This window comes from Vipera ursinii, assembly GCF_947247035.1.
Source record: "Vipera ursinii genome assembly, chromosome: 1".
Taxonomy (NCBI): Eukaryota; Metazoa; Chordata; class Lepidosauria; order Squamata; family Viperidae; genus Vipera; species Vipera ursinii.
Window position 1 is genome coordinate 217,616,003 of NC_139512.1, and position 16,863 is coordinate 217,632,865.

The following is a 16,863-nucleotide window of genomic DNA, read 5'->3' on the forward strand; positions in this document are numbered from 1 at the left end:
GCTGAATGCAAATAATGGCACTTGGATCATCCAAACCAAGGACCGAATCTAGCATGATTTCCAAACGAAAATTATAATCCCTAAGGGAAGAAGGCAAGCCCAGCCCAAGCATCTCATTCTGCCCGCTGGCTCAGAATCTTTGACTTTCCGCCAACGGGAGTTTTCCTTTCATTTCCGTTGCCCTTCAGTCACTTAGGCCCCCCCAGTCGTCACGCCCACTCGCCATTGCGCGTGCGCACACTTTCCCAGCCGTAAAACGTATATCACCAGGCACCTTTGTCGTCAGAGTCAAGATGGCAGCGTCCAGCGAGTGAGATGGGGCTGGTAATTCCGGGCTCTCAATTAAACCCCGTTTCTGCCGTGGTTTACCCGACGCCTCGGTGATTTATTCACCCTCCTACTGTCGGATGTTGCCCTTCGGTGGCGGCTGGCGCCGCCTCGCCGTACCGGCGGTCATCGGGTCGCGGTTGCAGCGTGCGCGTAACAGCGGGAGCGCGGCGGAGGAGTCGGGCAAGTCAAAGTATGACGTCATTGTCATCGGTGGGGGCCATGCTGGCGTGGAGGCCGCAGCCGCGGCTGCCCGGGTGGGAGCCCAGACTTTGCTCATCACGCACAAAATAGACTCCATAGGTAAAGCCTCTTCTTTTAAGTGGCATGAACGTGTGAACAACCTTGAATGTGTTTGAACACAAAGCTAGTCAACCTCATTAGGCTACTAAAAAGGAAAAAGTTTCCTAGTCGTGTCCCGTCCCTAGGGTACTTACCTCCATTATTATCCTATCCATTATAGCTATTTGGATTTGTTGCATTGGCCAAAGACACGTAATTGGATTAATTGTGTCAACTATGGTCCTGTTAACAATTTAAGCATGCTGTGTTTTACTTTCAAACTTCTTTCCAACAGCGTTTGCTAAACCTTTTCTTTTACATTTTAAATGTAGACCAGGGGTGTCAAACTCAATTTCATTGAGGGCCGCATCAGCATTGAGGTTGCCCTCAAGGGGCCGGGTGGGTATGGCCAGGGTGGGCGTGGCCTACTGGGTGGGCGTGGCTAGAGTGCGTATGGCCTACTGGGTGGGTGTGGCCAGCTCTACATGTTTGCATCAAGGGTGCCTATGGGGGCCTGGGCAGGAGTGGGACAGATCTGAGGGTCTCTGGCAGAAGGAGGGTCTCTGGGCCAGGGCCAAGGCAGTGGGGGCCGTTCCCTCACTGTTTCCAGGATGGCTTTGCGGGCCGCATGAAACCACTTCGGGGGCCAGATCCGGCCCCCGGGCCTTGTGTTTGACATGTCTGATGTAGACTGTTCTTCCAACTGCCCAGTAATGTAGAACATTGTGGAAGTTACGTGGTTTCCATAACACAACTGTAGGATATGGAATTGTTAACCTTTTTGCTGCATTCTAGCCATACTTTGTTAATAAATACAGATGTCCTAGTACTAAATTGCTAGGAAGTTGCTATTTCCAGCCCACAGGAACTATTTTTGGTGCCTGTCAGCCTTTACACCCATTTTTCTGTGTGTGTTTCTTTATATGATACATAAACTTCTATATAAAAATTGAACCTTGTGTTTGATGCAGGACAAATGTCATGCAACCCTTCCTTTGGTGGAATTGGGAAAGGACATCTCATAAGAGAAGTGGATGCACTGGATGGGGTCTGTGGTCGAATCTGCGATCAATCTGGAGTGCATTACAAAGTGCTAAACAAAAGAAAAGGACCAGCAGTCTGGGGTTACAGGGCACAGATTGACCGAAAGCTCTACAAAGAGAACATGCAGGTGAGATAGCAAAGAGTAAAGTGGAAAAATAGGCATCTTAGACCGCTATTTTATTTCCTGGAAAAAAGTCTATCCAATTGGATTTACTAGATATCAAATGAAAAAAACAACTGCTAAATATATAAACAAAAGATTCATGAGTTCATTGTGGATTCTATGTATAAAAAAGTGCTTTCTTATAGCATTAATTCTGAGACATTTTTGAAAATGTCCATTAATCGCATTAATTTTAAAAATATACATATTGCCTCTTACAAGATGTTGTTATTGTTAGTTGCAAAGTCGTGTCCAACCCATCGCGACCCCATGAACAACGTTCCTCCAGGCCTTCCTGTCCTCTACCATCTGGAGTCCATTTAAGCTCACGCCTACTGCTTCAGTGACTCCATTCAGCCACCTCAGTCGTCCCCTTCTTCTCTTACAAGATACTGAAGGAATATATAAGGCTTCAGATGCAAAGCTTTAATGGGAGAAATCCATGTTGTAATAATGCATAAGGAAAACATCTCTTCATATTTTTGAAATTTGTTCCTTATAAAACTTATACCTCAATCTGGAAATTGGAAAGATTTTTACCAATTTCCCCCCTCTTTTTGCAGCACTAAGAACTTTCTCCTCCACTGTTCCAGATGGTTCCAATTTTTCTAGCGAAATTTGGAGGGAACAAGGGATTTATAAGAGTGAAGCAGCGGTCTTTCTCCTACCAACAGAATTGCTCCATTTATTTAGAAGACTACCTTTAATTCATAGGTGTGATTTATTCTGTTCTTCCCCATTAACTACTCATATGAGCAGACCTAGAAGAAAAATAACATCATCATATTATATAGTCCTCAAATGTTAGTCTTTATGAAATCAAAACAGCATACCAAGATAGATATTCCAATACTTGGGAAAGTTAAAAGCTTGAAAAGAGCTGCTTTTGAAGAAAACAAAATCCAGGGCTGATTGTGCTTAATAAGGAATGCTGGTTGATTGTCAAGGGGGAAAAATAGAAAAGGGGATATTTTGTTCAAAGCTTCACTTGTAAAGTCTAAATTTCCTTTATAATTTATCATCTCAGCCCTACACTGTACAGATCCTTTAGTAGAGCACTTTGCAAAGTGAACAAAGCATCTGTCTGAACCTATTGCTTAAGATGCCAAGGTTGATATTTTTCCCAAAGACTTAAATCTCAGCTGGCTGGGAATTTGCTTCTTAATCTTCCGAGTGTGCATGTATATGCACAGAAAACAGCTCTGCCACAGTTGCCACCAAAGCATAGTGAACAATGCAACATCCATCTGCAAGTGCAGAAGGAAGCTTTTCTTGTTTTGTGAAATATCCTTTTGGATGGTTTGCCCAGCTTCATTAAATGTTGCTGGTTCACTGTAAATAGTGAAATTGTAAATATTTAGGAAAGTGCAATAAACAAACTAACAAAAGCTATTCTATTTTTCTTATACATTGGCTTACATTTTAATAAAGCCATGTAACATGGGAAATTCTTAAGTGCAATAAAGGTATCCTGAAAAAAAAAAGATTTATTTGTCAGTAGCAAAGTGGAACCTGAATTTTTACCCAATGGCTTGCACTCGAAAGAGATATCCTTGAGATGGAAGAAAGGTTCCGTGCTGGTAATTGGAAGGTTTTTGTTTACTTTTCATTCCATTGAAGATCTTGACCAAGTGAGGGTGTTCAATTCTTTTTTTCTTCCCCAGTAGAAAGAAATTCTGCAAACCCCACTCCTGACCACTTGTGAAGCATCAGTGGAAGATCTACTGCTGACAGTACCAGAGCCAAATCATGCTGGAAAATCCTCTGTCGGTGGAGTCATTCTGGGTTAGTATTGGAAGAAAGTGCTGCTTCCTGAATCAAGGTTTCCATCCATCTTCACCAAGAACCATTCATTGCTGTGGAAATCTGTTTCAAGGCACTGGAGAAGCCTAGTGGCTGTCGGTGATGATTCATGCATAAGGTTTCCATAACTGGGACTTCTTCCTTGCCCCCCCCCTCCAAGTTTTTTGTTCAGGTGCTGTTTTGTAAAGTAGTCTATGAGAACATCTGTCTCCATTCATTTGCATTAGAACATGTTGGCAGGTGGAATTCGGTTTAGAAATTAGCCCAGTTAACTTTATAGAAATTAGTTTTGCTTATTTTTCAGTCAATATAATACGAGTGAGAAAACTTTTAAGATATCTGAAAACTTTTGGTCCAGAAGCCCTCGGGCTCGCCACGCTTTGACTCAGTCTCCTGCTTCTTAGAGTAGCAGTTTGATAGTTATTTCCATCACCACTTATTTGCATTGGAGGACCTCACCTGGTTTAACTTCCTACCTAGTAGTTTTTAGGCTAAAGTGAAAAAAAAAATGATTGCTGTAGTGCCCCCTTCTGGTGAAACTAAAGGTCGTGGCCCTTTCCCTGCCTGGTAATAAGTTAGTGTTGAAGGGTATAAAGATAAAGACAGGTTCACTAATAGAGTGGAAAACTCTCTTTTGTTTTAAATATTAGAATGCAGGTGATCAATGAATGGAACAAACAAAGAATCCCAACAAAATATATGAAAGTAAATATTGGGATTCTGGCAAGTCACATAATGCGATTGAACTTTTATCCAATAAGGGTAAGCTGGGGTTTGTTTTTTTCCCCCCTAAGTATTAAGACAGCTTTCCTGGAGATTGGGTTCAGATTGATAGAAATATCCTTAAATTGTGCAGAGACACAAAAAATAATTCTAGTACACAAAAAATAAAGATTAATCTTAGTTCTAACAAGACTTTTTTTTCTACTGCAGGCTTGAATCAAATTTCCTGTTTTGATTTGCAAGCAGTCCTTGCTTAACACCCACACTTGGGACTGGCAACTCTGTCGCTAAGTGACAGGGTCATTAAGCAAGAAATCATACAACTGCAATGGACTTAATACACACGGTCTTTAATCGAATCAACTGCAGTTGTTAAGTGAGATATCATGTGACTGCAATCTTACAGTTTTACTGCTAGCTCCTTTTATTGGTTCTGCTTATCAGAAGCGAGCAGTGAAATGGTCAGATGACCATGTGACTGCAAGACGCTCAAAGATCACATAGGCCCATCAGATGCAGAGCCCCTGAATGTTGATCATGTGACAGCAGGGATCCAGTGATCAGACATAAAGTTGCTTTTTCAGTACTGTCATAACTTTGCTAAGTGGGAGTTGTTAAGAGAGGAATATCTGTCCTGGTTACCTAGAAGTTCCACTTCTATCAGATGGAGAATGCTTACAGCTCGCTGTGTCTCTCCCCTAGGAACGCTTGCTTCCTTCTGCCTTTTGTTCTGGCGTTCTACCTCAGTTTCCCAAAAGAGCAGAGCCACCGCCTCATGGAGGGGTTGGGGTGAATCTGCCATTTGCTGATGTGCAGAAGCCTATATGGATATGGGCTGTGTCTGAGCTTGTCTGAGTAGAGAGAGTGGCAGGAGAGCTGCAGTCCTGGGAAAGCAGGCTGACTATTCCCAATAAAAAGATTTATGGGTGTGATCATATAGTTATAATCTTAATGAATTAATACCTGTATGTTTGCTTCGATTGTTGGGAAAAGTGCATATCCATTCTGAGGAAGGAGTCACACGGTGTTTTCAGGCTGAAAAGCCACCAGGAGTTTACTCATTCTGTAGCAGCCCAGATGTAGCTTTGCCTCACATGAGAGAATTCAGAAGCTTCTGCAACTACAAAATGCTTAATGGTTATTTAAATCTGTTCATGAGAGAGAGAGTCAACAAGGTGAGCCCTCTGGCATGTCTTCAAAATTGATTCCATTTTCAGAAAGTCAATTTTAACCAGAAAATGATGAAATCCATGTGATAAAGCAAGGCATTCAGCCGCATCCTGTGGTGGAGGAATATAAGTGTTTCCCTTTATATATCACATTGAGACAAAGTGGGAATGGTTTAATTTTGCAAATCTGGGCAATAGAAATTGTACATTTATTAAATCTATATTCCACCTTTAGTTATCTTTACAAATAACTCAAGGCAACAAACATCCAATACACCCTCCTTATCCTTTTTTCCTCACAACAACAACTCTGTGAGGAGAGTTGGGCTGAGAGACAGTGACTGGTCCAGGGTCAGCCAGCCAGTTTTCATGACTAAGGTGGGACTTGAACTCACAGTCTCCTACTTTTTAGCCTGGTGCTTTAACCAGTAGATCAAACTGGCTCTCCAGTTTTGTACACCAGTTTATACCTGGCTTAGGGTGTACCATCCATAATGGATAGCTTCAAAATAATTGTCAAAATGCTTTCTGACCTGGATGTCGGGCCGAGCACGCCCGACATTCGGACGGGCCGCGGCCGCGGGGTGACTCGCCGCGCCGCCAGACTCGCGCAGAGCGATCCATCAGGCCCCGAAGCCTCCCGGCGGCGCCCGTCATCTCCCGGAGGGCCAGGACGGCATTCGGCCCTCCCCAGCGCTCTGGCGACCGCGGCAACCCACCAAGCCCCGAAGCTTCCCGCCGGCGCCCGTCGACCCGCGGCAACCCACCAGGCCCCAAAACTTCCCGCCGTCGGCCGTCGACCCGCGGCAACCCACCGGGCCCCAAAGCTTCCTGCCGTCGCCCGTCGTCTCCTGGAGAGCCGGGTCAGCACGCGGTCCTCCCCAGCGACCCGGTAACCGCACGGAGCGACTTACCGGGCCGCGAAGTCGTTCGCAGGCTTCCTCGCCTCTTCTCCATGCTGCTGGGTTCCAGAGACGATTGGCCACGCCCACGCCATTCCGACGGATCAGGGAATGGGCCAGCAAGAAGAACGGTGCAGCAGCGGGCCGCCTGTCAGCTGGGGAGGCCGCGGACCAGCCAGTCGGGCTACAGGGGCTGCTTACGGGCCGGGAAGGGGCCGTGCGAAGGACTGGGTGGTGGCTGCCCAGCGCCCGAGCCGCAGGGCAGGAATGGGTGCCTGGGTGGGTCAGGGAGTGACAGAGACAACCGGTGGGTCGGGAAGGGGTTTAGCGAGCAGCTCACAGCGGTCTGGGGTGGTGAGGGGGAAGAGGAGTCAAGGCAGAACTCTGGGGGAAAAGAGGGAGGCTTAGACTGGGGGGTAACTTACCGACTGCGTTGGTGGTGGGACGGGAGCCAAAAGGAGGGGACCATGGGAGGCGGGGTTTAAGTAGGGTGGGGGCGTGGTGGTGTAAATTAGGGTGTGGTGGTGGGAGTCAGCCTTGCCGGCTATTTAACCAGCGTTGACTGTGCTGTAAAGTCAACGCTGACTTCATTTGTCTTTGAGCGAACGTTTATGTGGATAATAAACACGGCTTAGAAGAACCAGCTCCCGTTCCGGTTTCACTCCTTGGGTGCTTCGTCGGACGGGGTCTGAAACTGGAGATAGGATTTTTGAGGTTAGGATTGTGTTGGAACATTTTTACAGTTGACACAGGAAGCAGAAAATTGACGAGTGCTGATTAGATGGAGCAGTGTTTGCTACTTGACCTTTACATCCCGGCTATTAAGGGCAGGAAGTCCTACTGCCAAAACAGAAGTGAGTTCAAACTGCCAGTCTGATTGTGTCTTGTACATAAAATGGTGGAGTGCCATCTTCTTTCCCTTATGCAGTAATACGTCAACCTTTTTCTAGGTTGACCTTGAAAAATATTCAAATTTTTACAAGACTTTTTGGCTCAGGATAGTAAATTATTTTATTTTGGGGTTTGTGATTTAGTTCAAGGTGTGACTCGTATTCATAAAAGATCAGACTAAATACATATATCTTAAAATAGAGGAGAATTTATACATAAACCTTTGTTGTAGATGAGATGATATAAGTGTAAGATACAGAGTTTAAACATTTTGTATGGGAGTGGCATTCCCTAAATTAATATCCTTCAGATATCTTAGAACTGCAACTCCCAAAATTCTAAGCTATGCCTGGAAGATACCAGGTTGAAGCTGCTTTAGAATTTTAGACAATTTTGATGTGAATTTTTTTCTTTTCTAAATTTTAGCTATCTGTATTGATCTAAACCTGCTTGCTCAGAAAACAGTAGATGTGTCATGGTTCTGACTAAAGAGACAGTTCAAAGAACATTCAGGCATTGTTTATTCTAAAAAAGTCTATATTTTTTTTTTAATTCCATTTATATCCCGCCCTTCTCCGAAGACTCAGGGTGGCTTACAAGCTTAGCAGTAATGAGAACGAAGCAAGGGCACTCATGGATGGATGCCAAAATCTGAATTCTCCTCCCCTGAACACATCTTATCAAACACAATTCTCTCCCTTAATTTAAATGTCATAAATCACATTCTCCAATTAGCTTAAAATGCAAGCTTCACTTCCATTATCTAGCAGGCCATTCCTTATCTTATTTAAACAACCAGGTTAGCATTCTCCTCCCCCCAGCTTCATTTTATTCAGAGCAAAACAGTGTAAAGAAAAAGGCTGCCTCTTATTTTTTCAGAGCAAAAACCTCCAATGTTTGCAGCGTTTGACAAGATGCTTACAATCAAGGCAGAAGTTAGTATGATACATGGTCTGTTTCATTTTCTTTTTTGCCATCCCCAGAAGATGGAACAAAAGTCCATTCTGGGAGTGTCATTCTGACTACAGGAACATTCCTGAGAGGGATGGTTCTAATCGGATTGGAAATGCATCCCGCGGGACGAATGGGAGACCAGCCCTCGGTTGGCCTGGCTCAGACGCTGGAGAAGATTGGATTTACCATGGGAAGACTCAAGACTGGAACTCCTCCACGGTTGCTGAGAGACTCCATTGATTTCACTCATCTTCAGAAACAGGAGGCAGATAACCCTCCTGTGCCGTTCAGCTTCCTCAGTGAAGCTGTGTGGATTAAGGTGGGCCAAAAAAAATTCAGGGGAGTGCATGTATATCCATATAGTCCTGGCCTTTTCCAGCATGTGAAAAGACATGGCCGTTTTCATGTGGAAGGGGTCGGGATGGCTAGGGGATTTCATAAAAGAAACTCTCATAAATCATGGCAGAAGGCTATCTAATGCAGCATTTGGTGACAGTTCTCAGAGGATAGCTCAAAGCAGGATATAAATTCTACCTCAGTTCTAGGTACAATCACAGTTGGTTACAGTTCTATTCCTGTATGTTTCTATATGTGGCAGGGAGGGACATGAAGATGGTATTTCTCTATTTTTGTGTTAGGAATTGCTGTGTGTGTGTGTGTGTGTGTGGGTGGGTGTGTAAATATATATAAATATATATATAAAAATAAAGTAAGTAAGTAAGTCCTAACGTTTTGGGGACCAGGTTTCATTAGGTCTTTGAATGGTATTCTCAAGTCACCTTCTAAAAACTGGTGGATAGAGCTAGCAACAATTAATTAAGATTGCTATAATATATTTACAATCAAGATCGCTATAATATATTTACAATCAAGAATGTTTAGTGAAATGGGAAGAATCTTTGAGGACGTTGTATTCCAGTTCTTGGGAATAGTATGTTGCTTAGGATCTCAGATTGTGTAATTGTGGTTTAGAGAATTTAAAGGATAGCTTTTAAAAGCCATTTCCTCGTCTCTCCTGATATTTTTCTAATACAGACTTTCCAAATATTCCTACACTTTATCCTCATTCCCTTCTTGAACATTATATATACGTTTATATATTATTTAACACTGTAGCATTTAAGATTAGTGCTTGATGCTAATGGTATTAAAAAATATTTGTAAAACTATACATTAATGCATAAACCTGAAGACCTGGCTCTTCGAGCTCTCTGGCCCAGGCTGAGGATTAATCTTAATTTTAACTGGGGTTTTATTTATGCAGGGACAAATATAATTTTTTTTAAATTTGTTTTTAACTTTTGTATCTTGGTTTTTTAACCACCCTGTAAACCGCCCTGAGTCCTTCGGGAAAGGGCGGTATATAAATGTAATTAAATAAATAAATAAATAAATAAACGCTTCCTCAGCTGATGCAAGATTTCTCACTGTTTTCTTCCTTCCTGAGCATTCCCTAAATCTTTTCCATAAATCCCTCAGTTTTTCCGGGCAAATTTGTGGCACATGCAGGAGAGAGAGAATCTTTATCCATCCAATAGATCCTAGATTGTGATGATTGTATTTAACTAATTGTTGAGCAAAGAATAATTTTAAAAATGGGTCACCATTAGAAAGAATTAGATGCTCAATTTTCTGAATGACATTTGATTAATCTAGTAATATTTTGCATTAGCTGGCGAAGAAGTTCTAATTACCTTTTGATTTTTTCCCCATTGAGTGGAATCCAAAGTTAACCTAATATATATTTGGCATGTATAAAAATTATTTAATGCATTCACCAAATCCTGACAATTCTTTTACAGCCAGAAGACCAGTTGTCCTGTTATTTGACTCACACCAACCCTGAGGTAGAGCAGATCATCCATGAGAATCTTCACCTGAGCAATCATATCACAGAAACAGTAAAAGGACCCCGGTGAGTCTCTATTACATTTCTTCGTGTGTGAAGTGCTAGGCTCAGCAACCTTTCCAAATGTCAAGCACTGTCAAACGATTTGTATAAAGTTGTAGAAAAAACAAAAGTAGGTTTTAAACATTTGTTATAGAATTTTATTTTTAAAAATGAACAATATCATGTGATAACCCTTTGGGAATACAGATCTTGTTTGCTTTTAGTTTCTTTCAAGCAATTGATATGAATTGGTTGTTTGTGCTGTCTTAAGAGTTGCCACTGTTTTCTGTTATTAACATTTTATTATATTGTAAGCCATTTAGAATTGGTTCGTGATTAAAATAACCATTTTTAAAGTCAGCTGTTTTCTATCTGCAGATGTGAAAAAAAAGTACACCCTCCGAGTTCTATGGTTTTGCTTATCAGGACATAGTAAAAAATCATCTGGTCCTTAGCAGTTCTTAAAAGTAGGTATATCCAACCTTGGATGAACAACAACAAATGACATATTACACCATGTCATCATTTATTTTAGAAAAAGAAAGACAAAGTGGGGAAGCCATATGTGAAAAAGATAAGTACACTTTATGATTCAGTAGCTTGTAGAACCACCTTTAGCAGCAATAACTTGAAGTAATCGTTTTCTATATGACTTTTATCAGTCTCTCACATCGTTATGAATTTTGCTTACTCTTTGCAACATTGCTTCAGTACATTAAGGTTTGTGGGCATTTGTTTATGCGCAGTTCTCTTGAGGTCCCACCACAGCATTTCAATTGATTTGAGGTCCGGACTTTTACTGGGCCATTGCAACATCTTGATTCTTTTCTTTTTCAGCCATCCTGTTGTAGATTTACTGGTATGCTTGAGATCATTGTCCTTTTGCATGATCCAGTGTTGGCCAAGCTTTAGCTGTCAGACAGATGGCCTCACATTTGACTCTAAAATATACTGCTCAAAAAAATAAAGGGAACACTTAAACAACACAATGTACTGTATTTAATAGTAGGATGTCTTATTTTGTGTTCCCTTTTATTTTTTTGAGCAGTATACTTTGGTATATAGAGGAGATCTGGTAGATTCAATAACTGCAAGGTGCCCAGGTCCTGTGGCTGCAAAACAAGCCCAAATCATCCACCGCTATTCCTTGATGGTTGGTGTGAGATGTTTCTGCTGATATGCTGTATTTGGTTTTCACCAAACGTTGCACTGTACATTATGGAGAAACATCTCCACTTTGGTCTCATCTGTCCAAAGGTCACTGTTCCAGAAATCTTGTGATTTGTTCAGATGCAACTTTGAAAACCTAAGTTGTGCTGCCATATTCTTTTTAGAGAGAGGAGGCTTTCTCCTCACAACCCTTCCAAACAAATTATACTTGTTCAGTCTTTTTCTAATTGTATTGACGTGAACTTCAACGTTTTAACATGCTAACCGTAGAGTCTGAGATGTTTTTCTTGGATTTTTTTTTGCAATTTCTCTGAGCCTTGCACAGTCTGACCTTGGGGTGAATTTGCTGAGATTTCCACTCCTGGGAAGACTGGCAACTGTCTTTGATTGTTTTCCTCACTGTAGAATGATGCACATTAAATTGTTTGGGGATGGCCTTTTAACCCTTCCCAGGCTTATGGGCAGCAACAATTGCTTCTCTAAGATCATTGCTGATGTCTTTATCTCTTCGGTATTGTGTTAACACACACCAGAATGTTGGAGACGAGCACGCTCCTGAAACTTTGGCTTTTATAGAGTTAGTCATATTTGTTGATGATCATTTGATCAAGGACCCTTGATTAGCAGCACCTGGCTGCTGCTTGGTCCACATATGTCTTCTCCATTTTGGCTTTCTTTTTGTAAAATAAATGATGACACAGTGCAATATGCTATCTGCTGCTATTTATTTACCTGCTTTTGAGAACTGCTAGGGACCAGATGATATTTATTATGTCCTGATACATAAAACCATAGTAGAACTCAAAGAGGGCGTACATTTTTTTCACTTGACTGTATATTGGATGCCCTCTTGTGATACCCTAGATGCCATCTTACTGATTCCCAGAATTACTGCTAATCACTGTAGTACTTGACAGAGTATAATAAAACCCTAGAACAAAATAAGAGATAAACATAAATGCCGAGAAGCTTAAACTCTAAATGTCAATCCTGGCAACCAAAAGGAAAAACAGCTGTGTAGAGAAAAGAGGCATAAATGCAACTGCATTGTACTGAGTTGTGATTTCTATACTTTCCTCTGAAGGCTTTTAAGCAGGATGCCAGCAGCTGTATTTCAAAAACTAGATGATCCCAAAACAACTATAGGTTAATGCACTTTAATTATACAGTTCTAAAATTCCAACAATATTAAAAAGTATGATTCAATCCAATCCTCTTAAATTTAATTTTTTTGCCAAGGCTACAATTAAACATTACAAATTTTAGTGGCAGCCTTTGAATTGACTTCGGGTTCAGCTCCTAAGGCTTTCGGTGTTGTGTATCCCTGTATTAGAAGTGGAGGAATTCATCACAAAGATGAGGGACAAGTGATTCTTAGTAGATCCTCCCAGGCCGTTTAGATGGGTGAGTGAAGGCCCCTTGGACTGCATGGAGTTGTTTCTTTTTTCTGCTCCCATCTGGTTTCTGTAATCTTAGCTATCTTTTGTGCTTTATTTTTTTTTTTTTGGTTCCGTATTGTATTTATGTTTTTTGCTTGCGAGCTGCCCAGACTCATTGGGAATTGGGTGACAGACAAATAAATGTTAGTTTCCTGATGGTGTTGGCATCCTGATTTAGCTGACCATCCTGTATCTAGATACTGCCCCTCCCTTGAGTCTAAAGTTCTACGTTTTCCGAATCGTGGGCATCAGATCTGGCTGGAGCCTGAAGGTCTGGATTCCGATGTCACATACCCACAGGGAATGTCCCTGACCCTGCCTTCTGAGATCCAGGAAAAAATCATCAGTCTTATCAGAGGCTTGGAACATGCTAAGATGATACAGCCAGGTGAGAAGTTGGAAGAAGGTCGGGGTTTTTGTATAAGCAGTTTTATGATTTGGAAAATCATGTTATTTCCTATGCCCTCCCACTCATATAGGGATTTTAACTGTTCCGTGTGGAGGCATCTTTTCCTCCTTGCAGAGAAATAGTTCACTAATCAACCTGTACACTACTAGCACGTTGTTCAGCACCCGTCAAAATACTTAACAACCAGATTTGTAGACGTACGTTTTCCACGTGCATTTGACGAACATTGTTCGCAAAACTTGCCCATTTTATCCATACCAGGCTACGGAGTTCAGTATGATTACCTGGACCCACGTCAGCTGAGCGCCTCCCTGGAATCTCGTCTGGTGCAGCGGCTGTTCTTTGCAGGACAGATCAATGGCACGACAGGCTATGAGGAAGCTGCAGCCCAGGTGGGTTGACTTGAGAAAAGCGTGCAGGAAGTGGACCAAAGTTCAGAGCCAGCATCTGCGATACTAATTTCATCAGTGGTATTTAGCCACAAGACATTTTACTAGTTCATTCAGATTAAGCGACTGCTCCTCATTCTTGTCAGGGCTTGCTTGGAACAGACAGCAATTTTTCACACACCTTTGGAATGCGTGCGATGAGGGAATTTACTCTTGTCCTAAAGAGAATCTGGGGTTCTGGCTGCCATAGGTTCAGTCAGTTGTCTTATCATAATATTCAGGAGGAAACATGCTTAACAAAGGAATATTTGGGTTGAGTAGCAGAATGCCCTTACAGAGATGAAGCCAGAGACCTGTTTTATTGTTTTGGAAAGCTGTATTTGTATTAATAATGGCAATGAAAAAAATGAAGGCTGGCCTAGACATTAAAAAGGAAGGGGAAATGAACCCAATTTTTCTGAATAAAAGGATGCTTGATTCCAAGCACTTTCTAAAGGAAAACAAGGATGTCACTGGGTATGTGTCAATTATTTTGTTTGCGCTACAATCTGATGCATTAAGGGCTTTTCAAGTCAAATGTTACTCAACTAGATGTTAATGACTAGCCATACATCCTTCTTCCCACTTGACTGGATTTATTTGCTAATATTTCAGACTGTTTTGCATTAGCAAGCAGCTTAATGGGTGACAAAGTGAAGCTGAGCTTCTTCTGTCTGTGGGCATTCATCTACATAGCTTTTGATCATCTGCATCAGCTTTCCTTTCTGAGGTTCCCCTGTAGATCTTATTCTTCTTATTCTAAACCATTTGTTGTTTGCATTCTTTTAAGATTTTCAGTTTTTCTTCTACTGGAATCATTGGCTCAAGGTTTTTTCCTAGGAACTTTCCTAGGTCTTTAAGGTTGATTCTCTCTAGGGCAGAGATGGGCAATTTGTAAAGAATTATGAGTTTCAATTCAGTTTCCTGATCTGCTGTCTCTCCCCACCACTAATACGGAGATCTGACTAGACAGATGTAAACATTTTAGACTATTGATTTCCAGAGGCAGAGCATTAAAGCTAAAAACAAAAGTGATTGGCCTCCTGTAGGCCTCTCACATCTATTCTCACCCTTCATTTTTGAAATACTAAAGAAATTTTTTTGTCACAGTTCAGTCTTATAGCTGCCAAGCTTCCTTGTGACATTGTGGCCCAAATAGGATATTGGAGAGCCATATATGAATAATTGGCTGCCCCTCACTGCTCTACAATTAAAGTAGCTCAGTGGGCACCAATACCTATCAAACAGACCAATAATATTTGCTGTCCAGTCATATTTTCCTTATAACTCCTATTAGCCTATGTTCATCTTGCAGGGTGTTGTTGCTGGAATCAATGCTGGTTTGAGGATCCAAGGGAAGCCTCCTTTTATCATCAGTCGCACCGAGGGATACATTGGGGTTTTGATTGATGATCTCACCACTCTTGGCACCAAAGAGCCATACCGGATGTTCACCAGCCGAGCAGAGTTTCGGATGTCTCTGCGACCAGACAATGCTGATAGTAGGCTCACCTTCCGAGGTAGTCACTCCTTCAACATCTGTTTTGATAACACTCCTCATTCTGTCCTCATCCAGGTGCCGTTCCTTCTTATTTATTTCTATATTTTTTCGGTATACCTTTCCAAGGCTACCATGAAGCTGGTTGTGTGTCACAAAAGCGGTATGAACAAGCTTCTCTGATGAAAGCAATGCTGGAAGAAGGAATGGAAGCACTGAAGTCTGTTCGGTTTGGCTATAAAATGTGGCGGCAGCTCATTCCAGAAGCTAGAATGAGCCATCATCATCATTTCCCTCGCAGGTTGTGGTTTTTGCTGTTATTCTAGAGTTTTGCTTGCTGAGGCATAAAACCATCATTCTTGCATTCCATTTCTCACCTTTAACTGGAAGAGTCTAGTACATGTATGGATTTTAAGAAGTTCTTTGAGTTCTTCAAATATGTAATACATTTCCTTTACCACTGATTTGAATGAGCCCAGATGTGTGAGGAATGGAAAATTGTTTCTTTAAAAGTTTAAGCTGCCTCAGTAGCCAAAGCTCTTAGGGCTTTTACAATAAAACTCACTAAAAGATGCAATTTGAATAAAAATACCAAATAATGAAATGAAATGAAATGCAAAGTAAAAGCACACACAGACTAAGGAGCAGAAAGGTGATCATTCCAATTCTAAAACAATATCACTTAAAATACAATTAAAAGCCGATTAAAACAAGTCTTTTTCATCTGGTTCAAATTGATGCTTATGTGGGTGCCACTTGAGCCTCTCTGGGGAAGGCATTTTATAAATGAGGTGCCACCACAGAGGACGCCATCTTCCTTGTAGAGACCCACTTTACCTCTTTGATGGGAAGATTTCAGGGAGGGCCCCCTTGGAAAATCTTAAGACCCAAGAAGGAACATATAGAAGAAGTTACTCCTTAAGTAACCTGGTCCTTAGGTAGGATCAGGGCCTGTGTGCTGATGACTTCAGTTAGATTAAGTAGGAACTATAATAAGTACGTTTTTATAGGAAAAAATTAAATAATCTGCTGAAAATTTGTGATTCAAATGTAAGTCAATTCTTTAATCAAAATTTCAAAACAGAAAAAGAGTTCCTGGGTATATTTTTTTTCAAAGTACTTTATTTTAGGAATAAATACTTTTAAATAAAATATAAAGTATGGAATTGAGGGACAAATTTGAGATAGTGACTAAAATAATCATGCATTTGTTGCCTGCATAAGTATATGGAGAGTAAAACTGGATTTTGCCTAATTCCAGAAAATATTCATCATCTAGTCAAAATAAAAATATCATTTTTAATTTTAAAAAGTCAAAGTAGTTTTAGGATTGAAATCTTAGTTATGCCAACTTTTCTAAATAACAACTCATTTTTCTTTGTAGCTCTACTTTCATTACTTTTTTATTATTATTATTAAGAAAATTTATATAACTGTCCAACTCACTCAGAATGACTCTGGGTGGCTTACAAAAATAGAATCCTAATACAAAGTTCTGCTACCCTATGTTTTTATTTAACATTATTAAATGTTCTTATGTGAACATTTATGTTGCATGTCAAGAGAGCAACCAATAAAACACTATTGAGAGCCCTTAATTCCATGGAGAAGATACAAATGATGAGGGTAGAATTATGCTGCAAGTTTTACCCCTTCTGTATGAGCGTCATGTCCCACACATGACAAACAGGATAGAACATTCCTTTCATAATTTTGAGAAAAGTATCAGATATGCAGGGACCTCTAATCTTTTCCTTTATGTAAATACCA

The 16,863-nt window shown here is 41.1% G+C and overlaps 1 protein-coding gene across 4 annotated transcripts in view; it reads left to right on the forward strand.

The window, feature by feature from the left end:
• The first annotated feature begins 287 nt into the window (after nucleotides 1-287).
• Nucleotides 288-16,863, forward strand: part of MTO1 (mitochondrial tRNA translation optimization 1) — a 31,439-nt gene continuing 14,863 nt past the window's right edge. For all 4 annotated transcript variants that reach the window (XR_014491193.1, XR_014491194.1, XR_014491195.1 and 1 more), the window contains exons 1-9: nucleotides 288-630; nucleotides 1,581-1,780; nucleotides 3,484-3,601; nucleotides 8,288-8,577; nucleotides 10,061-10,173; nucleotides 12,956-13,146; nucleotides 13,429-13,559; nucleotides 14,911-15,115; nucleotides 15,223-15,394. Coding sequence is in view for 1 of the 4 variants with exons in the window: in XM_083352547.1 (XP_083208673.1) it covers nucleotides 408-630; nucleotides 1,581-1,780; nucleotides 3,484-3,601; nucleotides 8,288-8,577; nucleotides 10,061-10,173; nucleotides 12,956-13,146; nucleotides 13,429-13,559; nucleotides 14,911-15,115; nucleotides 15,223-15,394 (1,643 nt within the window). In the remaining 3 variants the exon portion in view is untranslated. The remainder of the gene's footprint in view (nucleotides 631-1,580; nucleotides 1,781-3,483; nucleotides 3,602-8,287; nucleotides 8,578-10,060; nucleotides 10,174-12,955; nucleotides 13,147-13,428; nucleotides 13,560-14,910; nucleotides 15,116-15,222; nucleotides 15,395-16,863) is intronic.